At 35.2% G+C, this 19008-nt stretch overlaps 2 protein-coding genes across 2 annotated transcripts in view; both read right to left on the bottom strand.

Moving 5' to 3' along the window:
• LOC124537211 (zwei Ig domain protein zig-8-like) overlaps positions 1–19008 on the bottom strand; it is a 252669-nt gene that overhangs the window by 220394 nt on the left and 13267 nt on the right. The gene's annotated exons all lie outside the window — the stretch shown is intronic.
• On the bottom strand, positions 11255–12412 carry LOC124537534. The gene has a single exon (XM_047114408.1). It carries the CDS (start codon positions 12410–12412, stop codon positions 11255–11257), a length of 1158 nt encoding a protein of 385 aa, XP_046970364.1.

A 19008-nucleotide genomic window follows, 5' to 3' on the forward strand; every position in this document is an offset into this window, starting at 1 on the left:
ACCTAGAGGACGAGCTACGTCAGGTCAAGCTTGCACTCCACCAGAACAAGCTGCCCGTGCCTCGCCAGCATCGCAGAAGCCGTATCAAGCCACCCAAAGTTGAGCGACAACCTGCATTTCTACCATATGTGAAAGGAGTTACAGACAGGATTGGCAACATCTTGAAGCGAGCTTCGATTAAAACCGTTTACAAGCCTCATAAGAAAGTGAGCCAGTTCTTGAGACCTATCAAGAGTAATATCCCTTTACAAACTGCAGGAGTATATAAACTCGAATGTGAGTGTGGTTTATCTTACATAGGCCAAACAAAGAGAAGTATCGGTACCAGGGTCAAGGAACATATAGGAGATGTCAAAAATAGGCGTTCTTCAAAGTCTGCAGTCTGTGAACATGCTCTGGATATCAATTGAGAAATCGTTGGCGGTAGTTGTTAATAATATTTCCTTTGTTCTTCAAATAGACAAATGTCATCTTAGTCTACCCGTGACCACGAACACTGCAAAGTGCTCGAAACGTCAGGATGTTTAAAAATAATTAATATACGCGATTCATCCGTTATAATTAGTTTTATTTAAATCACACTTACTTATTGATTGTCAAATAAACACTACCAGATTTAAGAGTTATTGTGCGTAATCTTGTGAATTATAATGTCTTCTATGTAGTATAGTTGACTAATCTCTATTAAGAATGTATTTTATAGTGTTATGGACCAACAGTAGCACTCAGTATTGTTGTGGAGGTTTGGAGGGTGAGCGAACCAGTGTAACTACTACAATCAAGGACATAACATCTTAGTTCCTAGGGTTGGTAGGGCACATTGAGCAAAGGTTAATATTTCTTACAGCGCTATTGTCTATGGGCGATATCTACTTACCATCAGGTGAGATTAGACCGTGAACCTATGCCATAAAAAAATGAATATCTATATTCTATATATATTTTATGTAACGTTTATTATTCTGTTTAATATTTTTAATATTAGTGCTTAATCTGATTCATACAATTCAACTGTATTGTTCCTAAATAATATCGTTTAAAGGAAATAATTATTGTTAATCTACTAACATGGTTAAAATTCTAAACTAATATTATAAATGTGAAAGTAACTCTGTCTGTCCGTCGCTATTTCAGGACCGCTGAAGCGAATTTGAGGAAATTAGGTATAAAGCATTGAACTCCGAGAAAGGACATAGACTATTTTTTTGTCTAGACAAACTCAAACTGCTTTATTCCATATAGAAGTATTACACTTTCTTATTGATGGTCAATTGAAACAGTACCACTGGTTTGGAAAATAAAATACCCTGACCTGAGAACCAGCGAAAGAAACTCAGCGGGTTTCTTTTTTGTCTCATGTATTATAATATAAACAATTTAAATGAAATGAAATAGCCAGAAAGCGATCGTTTCATTCCCAAGGTGTGCTATCTATCAAACCGAAAACGTGAGCGAAGCCGCGGGCGAGTACTAGTTACAGATAAAGATAATAATTATCCGGTAGTCGGAATCGGCATTATATTTCAAGCAATTTAAATGGACCTGTTTAATGATTGGTCAACAGCACGCTGACCATGCGGATGTTTATCGTCGTTTAAGGGTTTGTTTGTATTCTGGAATTTTGGATTCCAAAAGTGCGATGGAGAGGACTGGTTGAGATAACTACTGTTGTAAACCAACCTAATGAAGGAGTAATTATTATAAATAAATAATAATAATAACATCTCCTTTGAGGAGAAGGTTAGGAACATATTCCACCATGCTGCTCCAATGCGGGTTGGTTACCATGAGGCAGAACTTCGTTGAAATTAGACGCATACAGGTTTCCTCGCGACGTTTCCCTTCATCGCCTAACCCGAGATTAATTATAAACACATATTAAGTGAAAATTCAGTGATGCTTGCCTAGGCTTGGACCCGCATTCATCGGTTAAAATGTACGCGTTCAAACCACTGATCCGTCGCGGCTCAATTAGTTATTACAAATTTATACTTGCTTAAGTAGTATGTGGGCCCTCCCACATATGCATTCAGTAAAAAAGAGTTATTTTGATATTACAAACAGACACTCCAATTTTATTATATATATAGATATGTTTAAATCTTTATCTATCTTTAAATAAAATGATAATAAAATTAAATAACAAGAATATAAACTATTATATAAATAGATATATTATGTAAATTTTCGTGTAATCATTATAAACTCAAAATAATAGGATGTTTTGATTGAATGAGACTTATGAAATAATTATATCAATTTCGAATTTGTAAAGGGTTTCATAGAAAACGATTCAAAGGCTCGAACAAAATAATGAGCCATTGATATCTGAGAGCCATATCATAATTTTTATAATAGTGCCATTATTTGTATTGTGATTTTTTAATTTGTCCTATTTGTCGTAATCTTTTTTATTGGTGTTCTATTTGAAATTAATAACTACCCATCCCGGCTTCTCACGGGTAGTAAAAACATTAAAAAGATATGTTATTTAGGACAATACATTAGAAATTTTTAAAATTATCAGTGTTTGTTGACGACCTCCGTAGTTGATCGTTGATCCCAGTGTGCCTTAAGACGAAAGTCTTCAACCAGTGCCTGCTACGCGTCATGACATACGAAGCCGAAACGTGGACACTCACGGCAAGGCTGGTCCACCAGTTTAAAGACGTTGAGCGTGCTATGGAAAGGGCTATGCTCGGCGTTTCTCTGCGGGATCTCATCAGAAATGACGCGATCCGCCAGAGAATCAAAGTCATCGGATTAGTAAGCTGAAGTGGCAGTGGGCGGGTCATATTTGTCGCAAAATCGACAAGCGTTGGGGAAAACGTGTTCTAGAGTGGAGACCGCGTCTCGGAAAACGTAGTGTAGGACGTCCTCAGGCACGTTGGAGTGACGACTTACGCAAGACGGCTGGCAGGAGCTGAATGCGAGTAGCCCAAGAATGATCTCAGTGGCGTGCAATTGGAGAGGCCTATGTCCAGCAGTGGACGGAATGGGCTGATTGATTGAATGATTAATTGATTTGGACTCTATTTCTCATAAACACATATTAGATTGATATCCAAAAATTCCAAAAAACCAGAAAACATGTCATATCGCTATAAGGATTCTTCTTTCTTCATCTTCTAGCAATGAACTCCATGAACTGTAAACTACACACTCTATTAAGTATCCAATCTCTTAATTATTTAAACAACTAGAAAATATTACAAGTAAGCAATTCATTAAGCGATAGCCTAAGATAAAGTTGTGATAGGCAAAGTTGGTCTTAAGAAATTCATTGCCATTAAATAGTCCCCGCTCTATGGAGTTTCAAGGAATCTGAGGAGTTAATATACAGACACGTTTTCCAGTGTCCATAAAAATGATTCATCTCATGGCAAACTTTCGCCATTAGCAATCGTTTGCCGACGAATCAGTTAAAACGACTCCACTATTCAACATTATTTCTTAATGAAAAATTATGGGCTTGGCTATTTGGTTTTTGTATTCATGTAATGTTGATAACATTATTATTGAACTAGCTGTGCCCGAGACTAGTGTACGCATTTGAATTTAACAAAAAAATATATTATTGTAGCCTAAGTTACTCCCTATTATATCAGTTATCTGCCAGTGAAAGTCCCGTCAAAATCGATCCAGGCGTTCCAGAGTCAAAAATATTATTTTGGTATATCTCCAGTGTATAAATACACATGCATTGGGTAAAAAAGGCCTATTTTAATATTACAAACAGACACTCCAATTTTATTATATGTATAGAAGAAGCAGCCCGTATATGTCTCACTGGTGATATGGCTTCTTCTTCGATAAGAATCTTTCAGCAAGTCGTGCGAATGGTTCAGTTTCGTGGATACAAATTCTAAATTATCAGTATGTTTTCATTACTATATTTCTTTTTCATTGCTGAATTGAAAACAATCATTAAGTATATAGACGACCTCCATGGTCGAGTAGTGTGTACACCGGTTTTCATTGGTACGTCAATCCGAGGTCCCGGGAAAAGTTCATTAGTTTTCTATATTGTCCTGGGTCTGGGTGTTTGTGGTGCCGTCGTTAGTTCTGGTTTTTCATAACAAAGGTGCTTAAGCTGCCTACATTGGGATCAGAGTAATGTATATGCTGTTTTCCTATATTTATCCAAGCTCTTATTTTAATTTGAATATGTAAAACCAAAAAGGCTTCCTGCTTGATAAAATACTTCTTTATTTATAAACCAAACAACGTCATTATATATGGTGTTCAATTTGCTTAAAACCAAACACATTGTTTCCAAATATTTCAAGTATGAAATAGTGTTAATACTTGTATGTACTCAAAGGCGACACATCAAGTTAGCAATCAACGCAAACAGTTGAGTTAACATTAAACTTAACATTTGATTTACTAAGCTCGACATGCCGCATCTAGTTATGGAATAGTTAACTTGTCTTTCAATTAATATTCAACTGAACGTGTAATACAACTATATGGAGACTGTTATTAAATTCAGACGTATAATGTGTTTCAAATTAACGTCAATAGATGGCGTTGATTCATTTATTGCGGTTTCTGAATTACGCTGGAAAGATTTTTTAATTAATATACAATATTATGCTTGCGCTTATCTAATCCTGTACTCCACCAATTTCGTTCTGAGCCGAGGTGTGATCTTATAGGTGACGCCCTCAGGACGAACTTTAAATCCGAGCTCAGTTTTCAAACTCAGGGCTGAGGACATGAGTACTATCCCGAAAGTGTGGTGACGCTGTAAATGCCAGAAATGCCAACAGCACTACTTCACACCGTAAAAAAATTAAAAAAAATATCCAATCCTTATAATATTATGTGCGAAAGTTTGTAAGGATGTATGTATGTTTGTAAATCTTTCCCGGAAAATCTACTAAACGGATTGAGATGAAATTTTTCAGAATAGGTTATACATCAGAATAACACATAAGCTACAAATAATATACATACATACATCAAGCGACCGTGCAAAGTCCGGGTTAGTCGCTAGTTACTATAATTGTTATGATTAGTTTAAGTTCAATATTTACTAGTTTCTAAGCCCGAGCAAGCACCTGTGAATTATTATGTGCTTTATAATTCAACTCGTAATGAAGGAAAAATCTTGAGAAAATTCGCCTATTTCAAATAAAATTACCCACATATTCAGCCCCTTGAAGAAACCCGTTGATATAAGCTCCAAACATCCTCAAAAAGGGAAGAGGCCTTAACACGGAATTGCGATATTAACAAGCGGTTACGTTACGTGTCATTATTATGTGGAATATATTACTCGTCTCTTAATATAGGCCCCTTGATTACTTCGAGCGTATAGAAATATGCAGAGCGAGATGAGCATCAGATTTCAAGGTCACAGTTTAGTAGTACGTCGTCAAAGTTCACTTAATCGTACGTACAGTACGTACGATTAAGTGAATTTCTAACATAGAGACATTTTTATATTGAAAACTATAATTGATGTACGTGATTTAATTTTCAGTGGACTTCGTTAAATCGTTAGCAATAAGGTTCATTTTCATTAATATTTATATGAAACTAATACTAAATAACTAGTTACCACCCACGGCTTCATTCGCGTTGTAGGGTAAAAGCCCTACCAGATAAATTTGTACAGTTTGTACATCAGAGCCTGTGGTGGTTTTACCAAAAGGCTAAGTATGGAGCCTAGGGCGGCAGATTTAGAGGGGCGGCAAATTTAGCCCTAATTTGTTATTATCTTACAGAAAAAAAAAATTATAATTATATGTATATATTACATCCGTAATCCGTATACTCGTCACTACATAGCGGGTTGAAAAAATAAACTAGTAACTGACAGAAATATCACAAAGTTTATAATCATACTAACAACGGGAAAAAACCGATGTAATGAGGACGATAGAACACAAATCATAAATGTTGCAAAAAAAAAGTAGGGGCGGCAAAAATTTAATAGTCTTCTGATCAGAGCCAATAATAAAACCTTTCTAAAGTGATTTTCATCAGTAAATATTGCAACCAGTCGCACTTTTAGAATTCAAAATTCCAGAATACAAACAAACCTTTAAACGACGATAAACACCCGCATGGTCAGCGTGCAGCTGACCAATCATTAAACAGGTCCATTTAAATTGCTTGAAATTTAATGTCGATTCCGACTACCGTATAATTATTATCTTTATCTGTAACTAGTAGTCGCCCGCGGCTTCGCTCACGTTTCAGGATGTTGGCTGTCATGTGTTAGGCAAAAAATTAGCCAATGTGTAGTCGAGATGGCCCAGTGGTTAGAACACGTGCATCTTAACCGATGATTGCGGGTTTAAAACCAGGCAAGCACCGCTGTTTCACGTGCTTAATTTGTCTTTATAATTCATCTCGTGCTCAGTGGTGCAGGAAAACATCGTGAGGAAACCTGCATGTGACAAATTTCATAGAAATTCTGCCACATGTGTATTCCACCAATCCGTAGTGGAAAATGTTCCAAAGCTTCTCCTCAAAGGGAGAGGAGGCCTTTAACCCAGCAGTGGGAATTTACAGGCTGTTGTTGTTGTTGTAGCCTATGTCCTTTCTCGGAGTTCAAGTTCTCGTTTAGCGGTTTGGTCTTGAAAGAACAACTGACAGAGTTACCAAACTCAAACTCAAATTCCTTTATTCAATATAGAAGCATTACACTAACTTATTGATTGTCAAATAAACACTACCACCGGTTCGGAGAAAGGAACACGCTGACCTGAGAAGAACCGGCGAAAGAAACTCAGCGGGTCTTTTTTTTTGTTATTTTTTTTTTTTGTCAAATTAATAATATACATAGTAGTATATGATTAGAAATAGCCAGGAGGCGATCGTTTCATTCCCAAGGTATGCTATCAAACATAAACTCGCTAATTGTATGGTAACCTTTTGCACACAAGCGCTCCTTAACAATTTTTTTAAATTTGGCAACAGAAGCATTTTGAACGCTTTCTGGGATCCTGTTGTAGAAGCGTATACATTGCCCCACAAAAGAGTTACTGACTCTATGCAGTCGAGTAACAGGAGTAACAAGATTGTGTTTGTTCCTTGTACCAATGTTATGAGAATCACATTTTCTCATAAAAACATTAATATTTTTCCCTACATACAAAACATTACAAAATATGTATTGAGAAGCAACAGTCAATATCTTAATTTCTTTAAATCTATACCTTAATGATTCCTTGGCTCCTAGGTTATAGATTGCGAGAATAGCCCTCTTCTGCAGCACAAATGTAGTTTGGATAGCGGCTGCGTTACCCCAAAGCATAATACCGTAGGACATTATACTGTGAAAGTAACTAAAATATACTAGTCGACCTACCTTTACATTTATAATATTAATATAGATATAGGTTTATATGTGGTATAACATATCGCTTTCCTGTAATCTATGGAAGTGTTTTGGTGAAAGGAAACGGATATATGTAACAGGAAGTGGAGCAAGTGCGCGCTATTTGATTTGACCAATGAGAGCGCGTTGTTTTGTCCTTCGTGGGTACTAAACCATTTCCCGACATAGGATATAATGATAATGTAGTTCCTGTCAAATGTAAGACTTCAGCTTAATTTTTTTTTTACATTTTGTGTTCATATGAACATATTGAATAATATATATGTATGTTGTGTTAGTTAATTATATTATCTATTTTAATCCTATGCTTAATTTATTTATGACATCGTTTGATTCCAAATAGATAGAAAAATGCATTAAGCCGTAATATAAAACGAATGAAACTAGTATTTGGATCTAAGATATTAGGTAGTTAGTCTCAATTTGGATAATACATTGTACGGCACTTTGTAATACATTTCATACCGAGGTTTGCAAATACATGGTACTTATTCATTAAATATTAATATATGCTTTATTATTTATTTCATTTATTTATTTATACTTTATTGTAAACCACATGATACACATTATAATATGTTACAATTATTATATTCATACAAGAACTACCCTCTTCTCAAACAGGACCGAACGGAATCACATATATACGGCACAACGCTTAGTGACGGGTTTAATGTTCGGTTGACTGTCGGTGAGAGCAGAGATGGCCCAGTGTTTAGAACGCGTGCATCTTAACCGATGATTGCGGGTTCAATCCCAGGCAAGCACCGCTGTTGCATGTGTTTAATTTGTCTTTATAATTCATCTCGTGGTCAGCGGTGATGGAAAATATCGTGAGGAAATCTGCATGTGACTAATTTCATAGAAATTCTGCCACATGTGTATTCCACCAACCCGCATTGGAACAGCGTGGTGGAACATGTTCCAAACCGTCTCCTTAAAGGGAGAGGAGGCCTTTAGCCCAGCAGTGGGAATTTACAGGCTGTTGTTGTTGACTGTCGGTCGATTAGGTTCGAGTCTGTTTGTATTGGTCGTGGTATTTACTGTTCTTGCATACGTACATACTAATTAACCGTCTATGTATTGAAATATTCTTGTAACCGATTAAAGTTATGTAGTGATGGTAATTGTGTTCAAATATAAATAAATAAAGATCTGTAAAGTATAGTTTAGTCATTCGTGTTATATTTTTTTTTTATTAAATTAATCTTAGGGTTTTGTTATAATATATAATATTGTAGAGTACAACGGGCGATCTTATGGCTAAGTAGCCATTTCTTCCAGACAACCCAATAAGGAGAGAGGTTGTATGGAAGTTGGGTAGGTGGTCCTAAGTCGGTATTTTAATGAAAATCAAAATAAAGTATTACCAAATATGAGACTAAAATTCGAACGTTAAATTTAAGTGTAACGTTTGAATTAAACGTTATTGACGCAAAAAGGTTTCATTTAAACTATAAAGTTGGACATAGTCTAAATTTTCGAAATCCATAAAACGTTATTATTATTATACGTTACGAACACGCAAACAAAATATTTATAAAAGACAAAATAAATTTAGACGTTATATAATATTTCTTAGCCAATATTTTTAGAACCCTCATTTACGAAGGTGAACACAGTGCCATGTTCCCCATAACATGGCCATTTCCTTGTTTTACGAGATACGAGTGTATTACTCACGTTTCATTTTACATTCCCGTCACATGTCTATGGTATTTCTGCTGGAAGTAAAATATCACAATTCTTTATATGAGAATTGATGTCATGGATATATTAAAGTAGAATTAGCTCAAATAGCTGCTTGTAGTTCACTCAATGTTTTATCATTCAAATCTATATCACTACAAAGTATAAAACAAAGTCACTTTCTCTGTCCCTATATATCTATGTATGCTTAAATCTTTGAAACTACGCAACGGATTTTGATGCGGTTTTTTTAATAGATGGAATGATTCGAGAAAAACCTCCCGTTTTTATAATAAACGGGGAATATAGAAAAGAAATACTGAATTTGAATTTTAGAATTTTGTATTGTGATTTCGTAAATAAATAAATCCTGTAGTATATTTAGCATCAGTATTGCACAAGTGCGAAGCCGGGGCAGGTCGATATATTACAAATGTGAAAGTATCTCTGTGTGTTTAGTGCTTTTTCACGACCAAACCACTGAACAGAATTTGATGAAATTTGGTATGAAGCAAACTTGAACTCCAAGAAAGGACATAGGCTACTTTTTTGCCTGACACATGACAAACAACACCCTAAACCTCGAGCAAAGTCGCGTGCTACTAGTAGTTTATAATTAGAACTTTAACTGCGGTTACTATAAATACTAAAATAGTGGAAATATACAAAAATTCTTCCTTCAAACAGCATATAATTTTAGCACATATTATTGGACTTGGATAAACTTTATTACCTTTATATTGTTAATTAAATTAAAATACATCCGAAATAAAATCGCATATCAAATGAAATAAAGCTGAAATAATGGTATTGTTGGTAAAAAACAGTGTCATCTAGTTTTAGACATTCTCGGTGATATTGAAAACAGATAGCGCGTGTCATTGGGCATGCTTCCAAATATTTCTCACGTTTATCTGGAGTGAAGATTTAACGTAATAAAATTTCGCGTAGACGTTTTTTTTAGCGAAACAATTCATTTTATTTGCACTTTATATTATTACAAGCTATATTATATAAAATTATTATATACTAGCTGTGCCCGCGACCTTGTACGTGTTTGAATTTAACAAAAAAAAATTATTGTAGCCTATGTTGCTCCTTATTATATCAGTTACCTGCCCTGCCCTTTTTTACTCATGCATGTGCATTGAGTAAAAAAGGGCAATTTTAATATTATAAACAGAAACTCCAATTTTATTATATTTATATAGATAAATAACGAAATAGATGGATTTGCGGCTTTAACCACATAAATAAAATTTTAACAAAAAGAAAAACCGACTTCAAACAAAACAGTATTTTAAAATAAATTAAAATGCACTAAAAAGTAATAAAAATAATTGCATATTTAACATATTTTTGAGAGTCCTCCTAGGTAAAATGAAATGAAAAATGTTAGACTACTTAAAAGTCGATTTACGATTATATAACGTAGTTATAATTATTGCTTCCGGAACGTGGTTACGATTTAAAAATCCAAGTAACCCATAAATAAAAGATTCGACCGAGTATTGCTAACGTGCTCCTCAGAATTGTTCCGTTCCCTCCCGTTCCCTTAATTTGTCATGGATCCTGTGCTCAGAACCTTACTAAACTTTCACCAAACTACCCTTAAAGTATATCCTTTATAATAAAAAAAGAATCATCAAAATTGGTTAACGTGATTTTCAGTTATTCACCTATTTGTCGCGCATATAACCATAACCATAATCCTTTCCGGGGACTCAAACTATCTTCATTGGAAATTTTATCAAAATCGGTTCAGCATTTTAAGCGGAATAAGGTCATAGACAAAGTAACGTAGTAAGCGGTAACTTTCGAATTTATAATATTAGTATAGATATAATAATAGTGCAGAATTCTATTAATCATCTCAATTTCAGTTAAATTGTAATTCCTCTGAACTAATTTATTGACTTTATAAATAACCCCAATAGTCAGAGAACTGTATCTGGAGCCAACTATCGTAAAGTGCCAGGCTTGTGTATAATAAACTAGAAAATGCACGTAATATTCACATTACTATGTGAACTACTCAAGACATTACAAGTATACGTTCTTAGTTATCACGGCTTGTGGCACATTGGGAAATATTTCTTATAACCCAAACAGATAATAGTGACCACGTCTTAACATCAGGTGGCCCAGTTACCACTTCATCATCATTGGCCTTTTCATCTATTACAGATGATTTAAGACAGTGTGTGATTATAATGGACACTTTCGTTGGTGGCTATGCAGACCGATTCTGGAACGGCAAGACCGGCCGCATCTGGAACAGGCGTACAACGCGACGGATGCGCCTGCTGGCATGTTATCGCTGTCCTGCTGTTTGGCTCTTTTGGTGGCGAGTTTTTCGAACCACGCTGTGTCGTGTAGCTGGACCCCTTGTGCAATCCGAAGCTTCCATCGATCCCTGTCTTCCGCGAGTTTCTCCCATTCCCTATGCTCGATACCAAAGGAAGTGAGATCTCGCTTGACACAATCTTTAAAGCGTAGGATCAACGGACGTCCTACATTTCTCTTGGCATTCGCTACAGCGCCCAGCAAGACCTTTCTAGGTAGTCTAGAAGCATCCATACGGTGCACATGTCCCACCCAGCGCAAACGACATTGTTTGAGGAGGGCGCTGAGACTAGGAAGTTGTGCTTTCGTTAGGATTGCTTCATTTGTGATCCTGTCCTTCCACGTAACTCCCAAGATATTGCGCACACAACGCATGTTAAAAGCATTAAGCCTGTACTCTTGTTTTGCATACGATGTCCAGGTTTCTGCTCCGTACAAGAGTATGCTCAAGATACACGCTTGGTACACGAGAATTTTAACTCGGACAGTAAGGTGGTTGTTGTCCCATGCTCTTGTTCTAAGCTTCCCAAACATGGTCGCCGCTTTACCGATGCGTATATCGATCTCCGCACTAAGCGACAGATTGCTCGTTACGGTCGAACCGAGGTAGCAAAACTTACTCACTACGTCCAAGGGAACGCCATGCAGCAGTATGACTGGTTTTTCAGCAAATCCTTGGGCGAATATAAGAGTCTTCTTCGCATTGATGGACATTGAAAATAGATTGCACGCATGAGAGAATTTATCCATCATGGTTTGAAGTTCATAAGAAGACGTAGCAATGAAGGCGGCATCATCGGCAAGAAGAAGACTATCCGCGAACATATCTACCCGATTGCGCTTTGACTTTAAGAGAGCAATATTGAAGAGTTTTCCATCAATCCGTGTGTGCAGATGCACACCCTGCTGATTGTCACCAAAGGCTACTTTTAAAAGCAATGAAAAGAAAATGCCAAACAGAGTAGGTGCCAGTACGCAACCCTGTCGCACGCCTCTGCGCATATCAAATGGTTCCGACATTTTTCCGTCAAAAACGGCAGATCCTTTCGTTTCTTCATGGAATGATCTAATGAGTTTGAGCAGCTTTGGAGGACACCCAACTATTTCGAGTAACTCAAACAGTCCCTCTCTGCTCACGGTATCGAAAGGCTTATTTAATTCTACAACGACGTATTATAAATACAAATAATAATGGCTGTCAATCTTAAAGAGCACTGGTCATCTACACTGGACATTATAAATAAATACTGGACAACATCACATACATTACTCTGATCCCATTATAAGTAGCTGAAGCACTTGTGTTATGGATAATTAGACGTAACGACGGTACCACAGACGCTCTGACCCAACACAACAGAGAAAACTAATGAACTTTTCCTACATGTGTTTGTGTGAAACACGGACGCATTTTTTATCACCGATTTGATTGACGGTAAATTCAAAACCAAGGTGAATTCAGGAGTATAACGAATGGCTTTAAGTTGTTACCAAGGCACGGTAATCCAAACACTTCCAACGTCTTTAAACTGGTCTTTTATTGAGAATTTTTCGATAGCAATCCTCAATGACTTTTGAGTCAGCATAGGTTTTGACCTCACGACACGTAGGCTTATTGATCTTCTTTTTCATATATTATAGGTATATATTATAAAGGTGATATGAAAGAAATCTAATTATACTCTAGTAATATCTTTAATAGAGAAAGGTTATTGTTCTACCCTCGAAAAGTAATTACAGAAACCAATATACTATGAGATTAATTTATTGTTTTATCACTAGTAATATGGGCAAACTGATAAGGAACTTGTTGGCGTACGAAATCGAGACTTCGGATCAATAGGTCTTCGTTCAAATTCTGTGTTAAATCAGTAAAATTCTTGGTGAAAATTGTTTGGAAGGGAAACACGCTGATGACAAGCCATCGTTGATCTTGCTCGATCGATTTTGGATATTGATCCCGATTTTTGGGACGACTAATTTAAACTTTAACTTTGCCGTTTCATAATTTCTAATTATTTCCAAAAAATATACTTGCAAAGAAGGTATATTACAAAATTACAAAAATGTTAAAAAGTATGGAGCTCATAGTTGCTGACTTCCAAGCAGGATATTTTACATTGTATTTAACCAACATGACTGGTTTTTTTTCGATGAACAAATTATAACTATTGAGTTTCTTGTCGATTCTTGGAATCTGCATGTCGAGTCGTTGGTAGCTTGACGAAGATTCAAAAGTGCTTCTAAAATCCTATTTGAATTAGTAAATTTTTAATTTGGACTTCCATTTTTGAAATAAGCAGAACTTCATCTATGTTAAAAGTTAGTTGTACATCTATACTATACACACAACATAGCAGTTGCCTTGATACCATTGATGTTGGCCGTAACCTTGGCCGTGCAAATCGGTCAAGTGGATATCGTCGTCACTTCTCTTATAAAATATTAATAAAAGAGTTACGTTCTGAGTTTTTACTCTCTATTTACATTGAATGTAATTTTACAGTATATTAAACAGTTACTAATGATCCTCATTTACTTCGCAGTAATGGTTATCTTACTTCTACTTACTATATATTATAAATGCGAAACTTTGTCTGTCTATCTGGTGCCTTTTTTCTACCAAAACGCTGAACCGTATTTCATGAAATTAGCTATGAACCAAACTTTAATTCCAAAGTAGGACATAAGCTACTATTTTAACCTAACACATGAACTCAAACTCAAATTCCTTTATTCAATATAGAAGCATTACACTTACTTATTGATTGTCAAATAAACACTACCACCGGTTCGGAAAAAGGAACACCCTGACCTGAGAAGAACCGGCGAAAGAAACTCAGCGGGTCTCTTTTTTTTGACTAACAAACTTCTAAAACGCGAGCGAAACTGCGGGTGAAAACTAGTTATTAAATAAACAAATATTACATGTACGGTTCACCACTAAGATAATCCCGTACGAACCGTCGATTATATTAAAATTCTATTAACAGATTACTTTTTATGTTTTCATTATAAACATGTTTTAGGTATTACTACTTGTATTCCAATCGAGTGTCGAGATGGATCAGTGGTTTGCAGGTTCAAACCCAGGCAAGCACAGCTGATTTTTCATGTGCTTAATTTGTGTTTATAATTCATCTCGTGCTCGGCGGTGAAGGAAAACATCGTGAGGAAACCTGCATGTGACATATGATAGGAAAGTATAGAAGAAGATATGCTGCGCCGACCCCAAGTAAATTAGGATAAGGGTTGGAGAATGACGATATAAATATGACATACTTAACAATTGTGAATTCTTATTGCAATAATATTGTTCTAAATTTAATCGCCTAAAGCAAATGTGATATAAACTAAAAAGTCACGTTCCTCAAAAAATATTTTAAATTATACACCTTATTATGTTTGAACGTTCTCTGGGATCCTATTCTCAATTTCTCAATACACTGTTTGAGGGTTATTAACCTCGAATTATTGGGTAATAGTATTCAAGCCAGTTCCTTCACTTACCCATATGAAAGCCAAAATTTCTGAAAAAATATTTGGTAATATCAATATTTATAAGTATATTACATCCTACTTGTTAGAGCCTACTTGAATAAAATATATCTTTGATTACTGATATATTGCGTTTCAAATGGAAATACGTGAAGTATTTGTAACATATATCTTGATATATTGATAAATGTTATTCTTAAAGATGTGAGAAGCAGCGTACCGAAACAATTCATTCAAATCTGAGCGACGATTTGTGCGCGAGCTTAAGCTACTTTTAAAATTGAGACAGATTGACTATCGCGAGGAATCCTTTCATTTCCTGGGATGAAAGTATCAAATGTATTGAGCTCGAATATAAATTGTCATTGTGCTGAGTTTCGGTAAAATATATATTCTTATAAAATACATAAGGACTCTAGTAAATCGTTCGAAATAAAACAATCAATCTGATGATTGATTTTAAACTCAGGCAAGCAATGAATATTCATGTGCTTAATTTGTGTTTATAATCCATCTTGTTCTCGGTAAAGGAAAACATAGTGAGGAAACCTGCATGTGTTTAATTTTATAGAAATTCCTCTACATGTGTATTCCATCAACCTGCATTGAAATAGCGTGGTGGAATATGTTCAACGCCTCCTCAAAGGAAGAAGCCTTAGCTCAGCAGTGGGAAATTACAGGTTGTTGTTGTTGTGCTGAGTTTTGGTAAAATCTATATCCTTATAAAATATATTTAAATATATTTTCTAGAAAATCGTTCATATTTTTGGTATTGATCGTCAGACCAGCATATGATGATAAGTGGTCATGACTGCCAGACAATGGCGCTGTAAGAAACATTCATCAATATTTTCATCGCCAATGCGCCACCAACCTTGGGAACTAAGATGTGTCCCTTGTGCCTATTAACGCCCTTCAAACTGGAACACAACAATACCAAGTACTGTTATTTGGCGATGAAAAGCCCTACCACCAAGTATCAATTAGTCATTAGTATGTGGGATAACGTATAATTGTAATAGTTTTGTTTGATATATGTATAAGCCTTATAATATACATAATATGTATTCAAAGACGACTCATCAGGATAGCAATCAACGTAGACAGTCGAGTTAGATTTAACATTTGATTTACTACGCTCGACTTGCCGCATTTAGTTACAGAATAGTTTACTAGACTTACAACTATTATTCATTTGGACGTATAATTTAACTGTTATGAGATTTAATTTATTCACAACCAGTTATTTATAATCTTTTATATCTCAAGAATCACGCTAGCTGGATACTTAAAACTTTCACAGGTTATGAATTTCTGATGCCGCTTTAACAACAGATACTAAAAACAAAATAAAATACATATATAATTAATATCCCGTACATAGAAAGTTTCCACCATTCCCATTCTTTGCCTATTTTTGCTCGATATCAATAATGTGTGTACCTATTGTTGTTTACCTAGTCAATGGTACTAAACCCTTCATGCGTGGTTTTAATTTTACTTTAATTTTGTCCCCCGCATCTTCATAAATGTTCAAGGGTACTTAAGTCCTTCTTTGGGATTCAAGCGTGTTTCATACCAATTTTCATAAAATTCGACTCAATGGTCTCAAAATCATCAGTGAGACTGAAATATAGTAAGTTAATTACACTTACAATGATGATATAGATTATCATTGCGACAGTGACTGAGAAAATCGTTATAAAACCTAGAAGTACATAGACTTTGTCGGTCGCGCCTAAAATTTGCCGCCTCAGCTAAACATAAATAAATAGTGATAAAAAATAATTTAATAGACCTCTAAAATAACAGTTTCGTAACTGAATCACTTCAAATTCTATCCTCTTCCACTTTACCAGTAGATAAATATCTATCAGAAAATATTCGAAACATAAACCCACTTCGAAATAACCAATTCCTCATTCAAAGCTCGTGTCAGACCACCGACTAAATTAACTTACACGTTAGAGCTGTAACCGGATTCTCGTATCGACGTCACGACTATCGAAAATTAAAAAAAAAATTAAGTCTCGTCCAACTTTACCATCTCTATCAGACACTGGACCTGTTGGAATCTGTCGCTCTTTCACGACCAAACCAATGAACCTAATTGGATAAAATTTGGTGTGAAACTTGAACTTGAACAAGAGGACATAAGCTACTTTTTTGCCTAACACATGATAACCAAACCCTAAAACGCAAGCGAACCCTCGGGCAAAAAATAGTTCACACATGTTGGCTTCTTCTTTATTCCATTTTTTCCTTTATAATGTTGTATGTATTTTATAGCATCGACAGCGAAGACGGATGGGGAAAACTGGTGCATAGGGTATAAATGGCGACTACCAAGGATATTCTAGATAGCAATCTAAAAATGGCAATCCAATTTTGGTGGTGGTATTATCTAGGAGATCCGATAATGTGTAAAAAATTTCATCTTTGCAGATTTCTACACTCAGCCTTGGAGCAGTCTATTGACAGAGGGTGACTACTTCTTATCAGGGAATCCAGTGACTTACTAGTTAGCCTATATATATTAGCTATCACGATAAAATAGTATCAAATCTATGCCAACGATTTTTAACATTCTTTGTTCTCAAAGTTAGGCTTCAATAAAATCAATACCTTTTTACTTTTATTTTTTATTAGACAGCATGTCGCCTAAACGTACATATGAGATTTCATGCTCCTTAACCTTGATGTTTTACTTAATTGTACCTCTGATGAATTCAATTATGAGAAGCTCTGACGCTTGTCAGAAGTGACACTTTTAGTGACAGGTGAGTTTCACTCAAATATTGAATTGGTATAGGTACGACACAATTTAGATGTAGCATCGGCTTTTAATAATACCGTTTACTGCCGATTTATACAACCAATAGAAATAGCTCCCTATCGCGCTATCTGACGCTATTCGTCGCTTTGGATTCTTGCGTCAGTTCAACCCGAGAAAGCAAGCGCATGGAAATCGACGTGTTAAATTGACGAATATATTAGGTCACATGATATTATAAGTTATAACGTTTGTGTAAAGATTATATTCACATAAGAAATAAATATTGATAATTTGGGACAGCGTATTTAATTCGGATGTGACCGGCTTAACGAAATTTGCTCAAGATCTATTTTCGTGTTCTCAGTATGAGCGATAATCTGCTTTACTATATATATTGATTTGTTGTTTAGATTCAAAAGGTACTAAGAGTGTAATACTCGATAAAGGAATGAATTTGAAAACTGACGAAGGTTTTCTTACACTGACTGTACTCAAAAGATGGTAGTGTGCGTAAGAATACAAGTAAGATTATATTTGTTTCTATGTGTGGGCGTACTGTTGTGTGAATAGATATTTAGTTAGTTTACAATTAAGAAATCTAATGACTTTATATAATAAAGATTTGGACGTTGACTTTTATTGATATTTTATGATATACGCAACGTGTTACATTTGACCTTGAAATATCTCATCACTCTCGAAAAAGTCCCTCGAAATGAAAACCGATGATTGTAATTTCAGTGAAACGCTAAAGCAATTAATCTTGGGCAACTTTCAACAGCATCACGCAATCAAAAACGCTGAACGATCATTAATAAGACTTCCACTTGATAGTTTGATAAACGAAACGGCTCAATCAGTTCGTAATGGAGTTTTAACAAGTAATTACAATGGATGAACTTAGACCATTTAAAAATCATGAAAGTTTTGTAACGAATTTCGTTCTGTCTATACACGATTTATGTGTGTGTTTCTGTTTATCTATGTGTGTGTTTAAACAAAATTTGATCACCATTTCATTTAATACTCTCGCATTGATACATTTAATAGACTATTTGACTGGTTTTTAAAATACATTTTATATTATTTAGTAGAGGTTAAGGAACCCAAAAAAAAACCCGAAAAATATCATGTTAATAATTCAATATAAGCGCGCGAAAACGGACAATATGGCGCTGCTATGGTGTCGGTGACGTGAAATGCATTTTTATTTTTTTATTTTTGAATAAATTAAGTATTATTTTCAACTTTCGTTAATAAATAACCAATTTAAATTCATAATATATACTGATTACAATAATTGATACTTTTTTTATTCCATTTTTCGCATTGCCTATTGTCT

Source organism: Vanessa cardui, chromosome 18, assembly GCF_905220365.1.
Source record: "Vanessa cardui chromosome 18, ilVanCard2.1, whole genome shotgun sequence".
NCBI lineage: Eukaryota > Metazoa > Arthropoda > Insecta > Lepidoptera > Nymphalidae > Vanessa > Vanessa cardui.

Coding starts and splice junctions, on each gene's coding strand:
- LOC124537534 (XM_047114408.1), bottom strand. CDS start 12,412: ATGTCGGAACCATTTGATATGCGCAGAGGCGTGCGACAGGGTTGCGTA.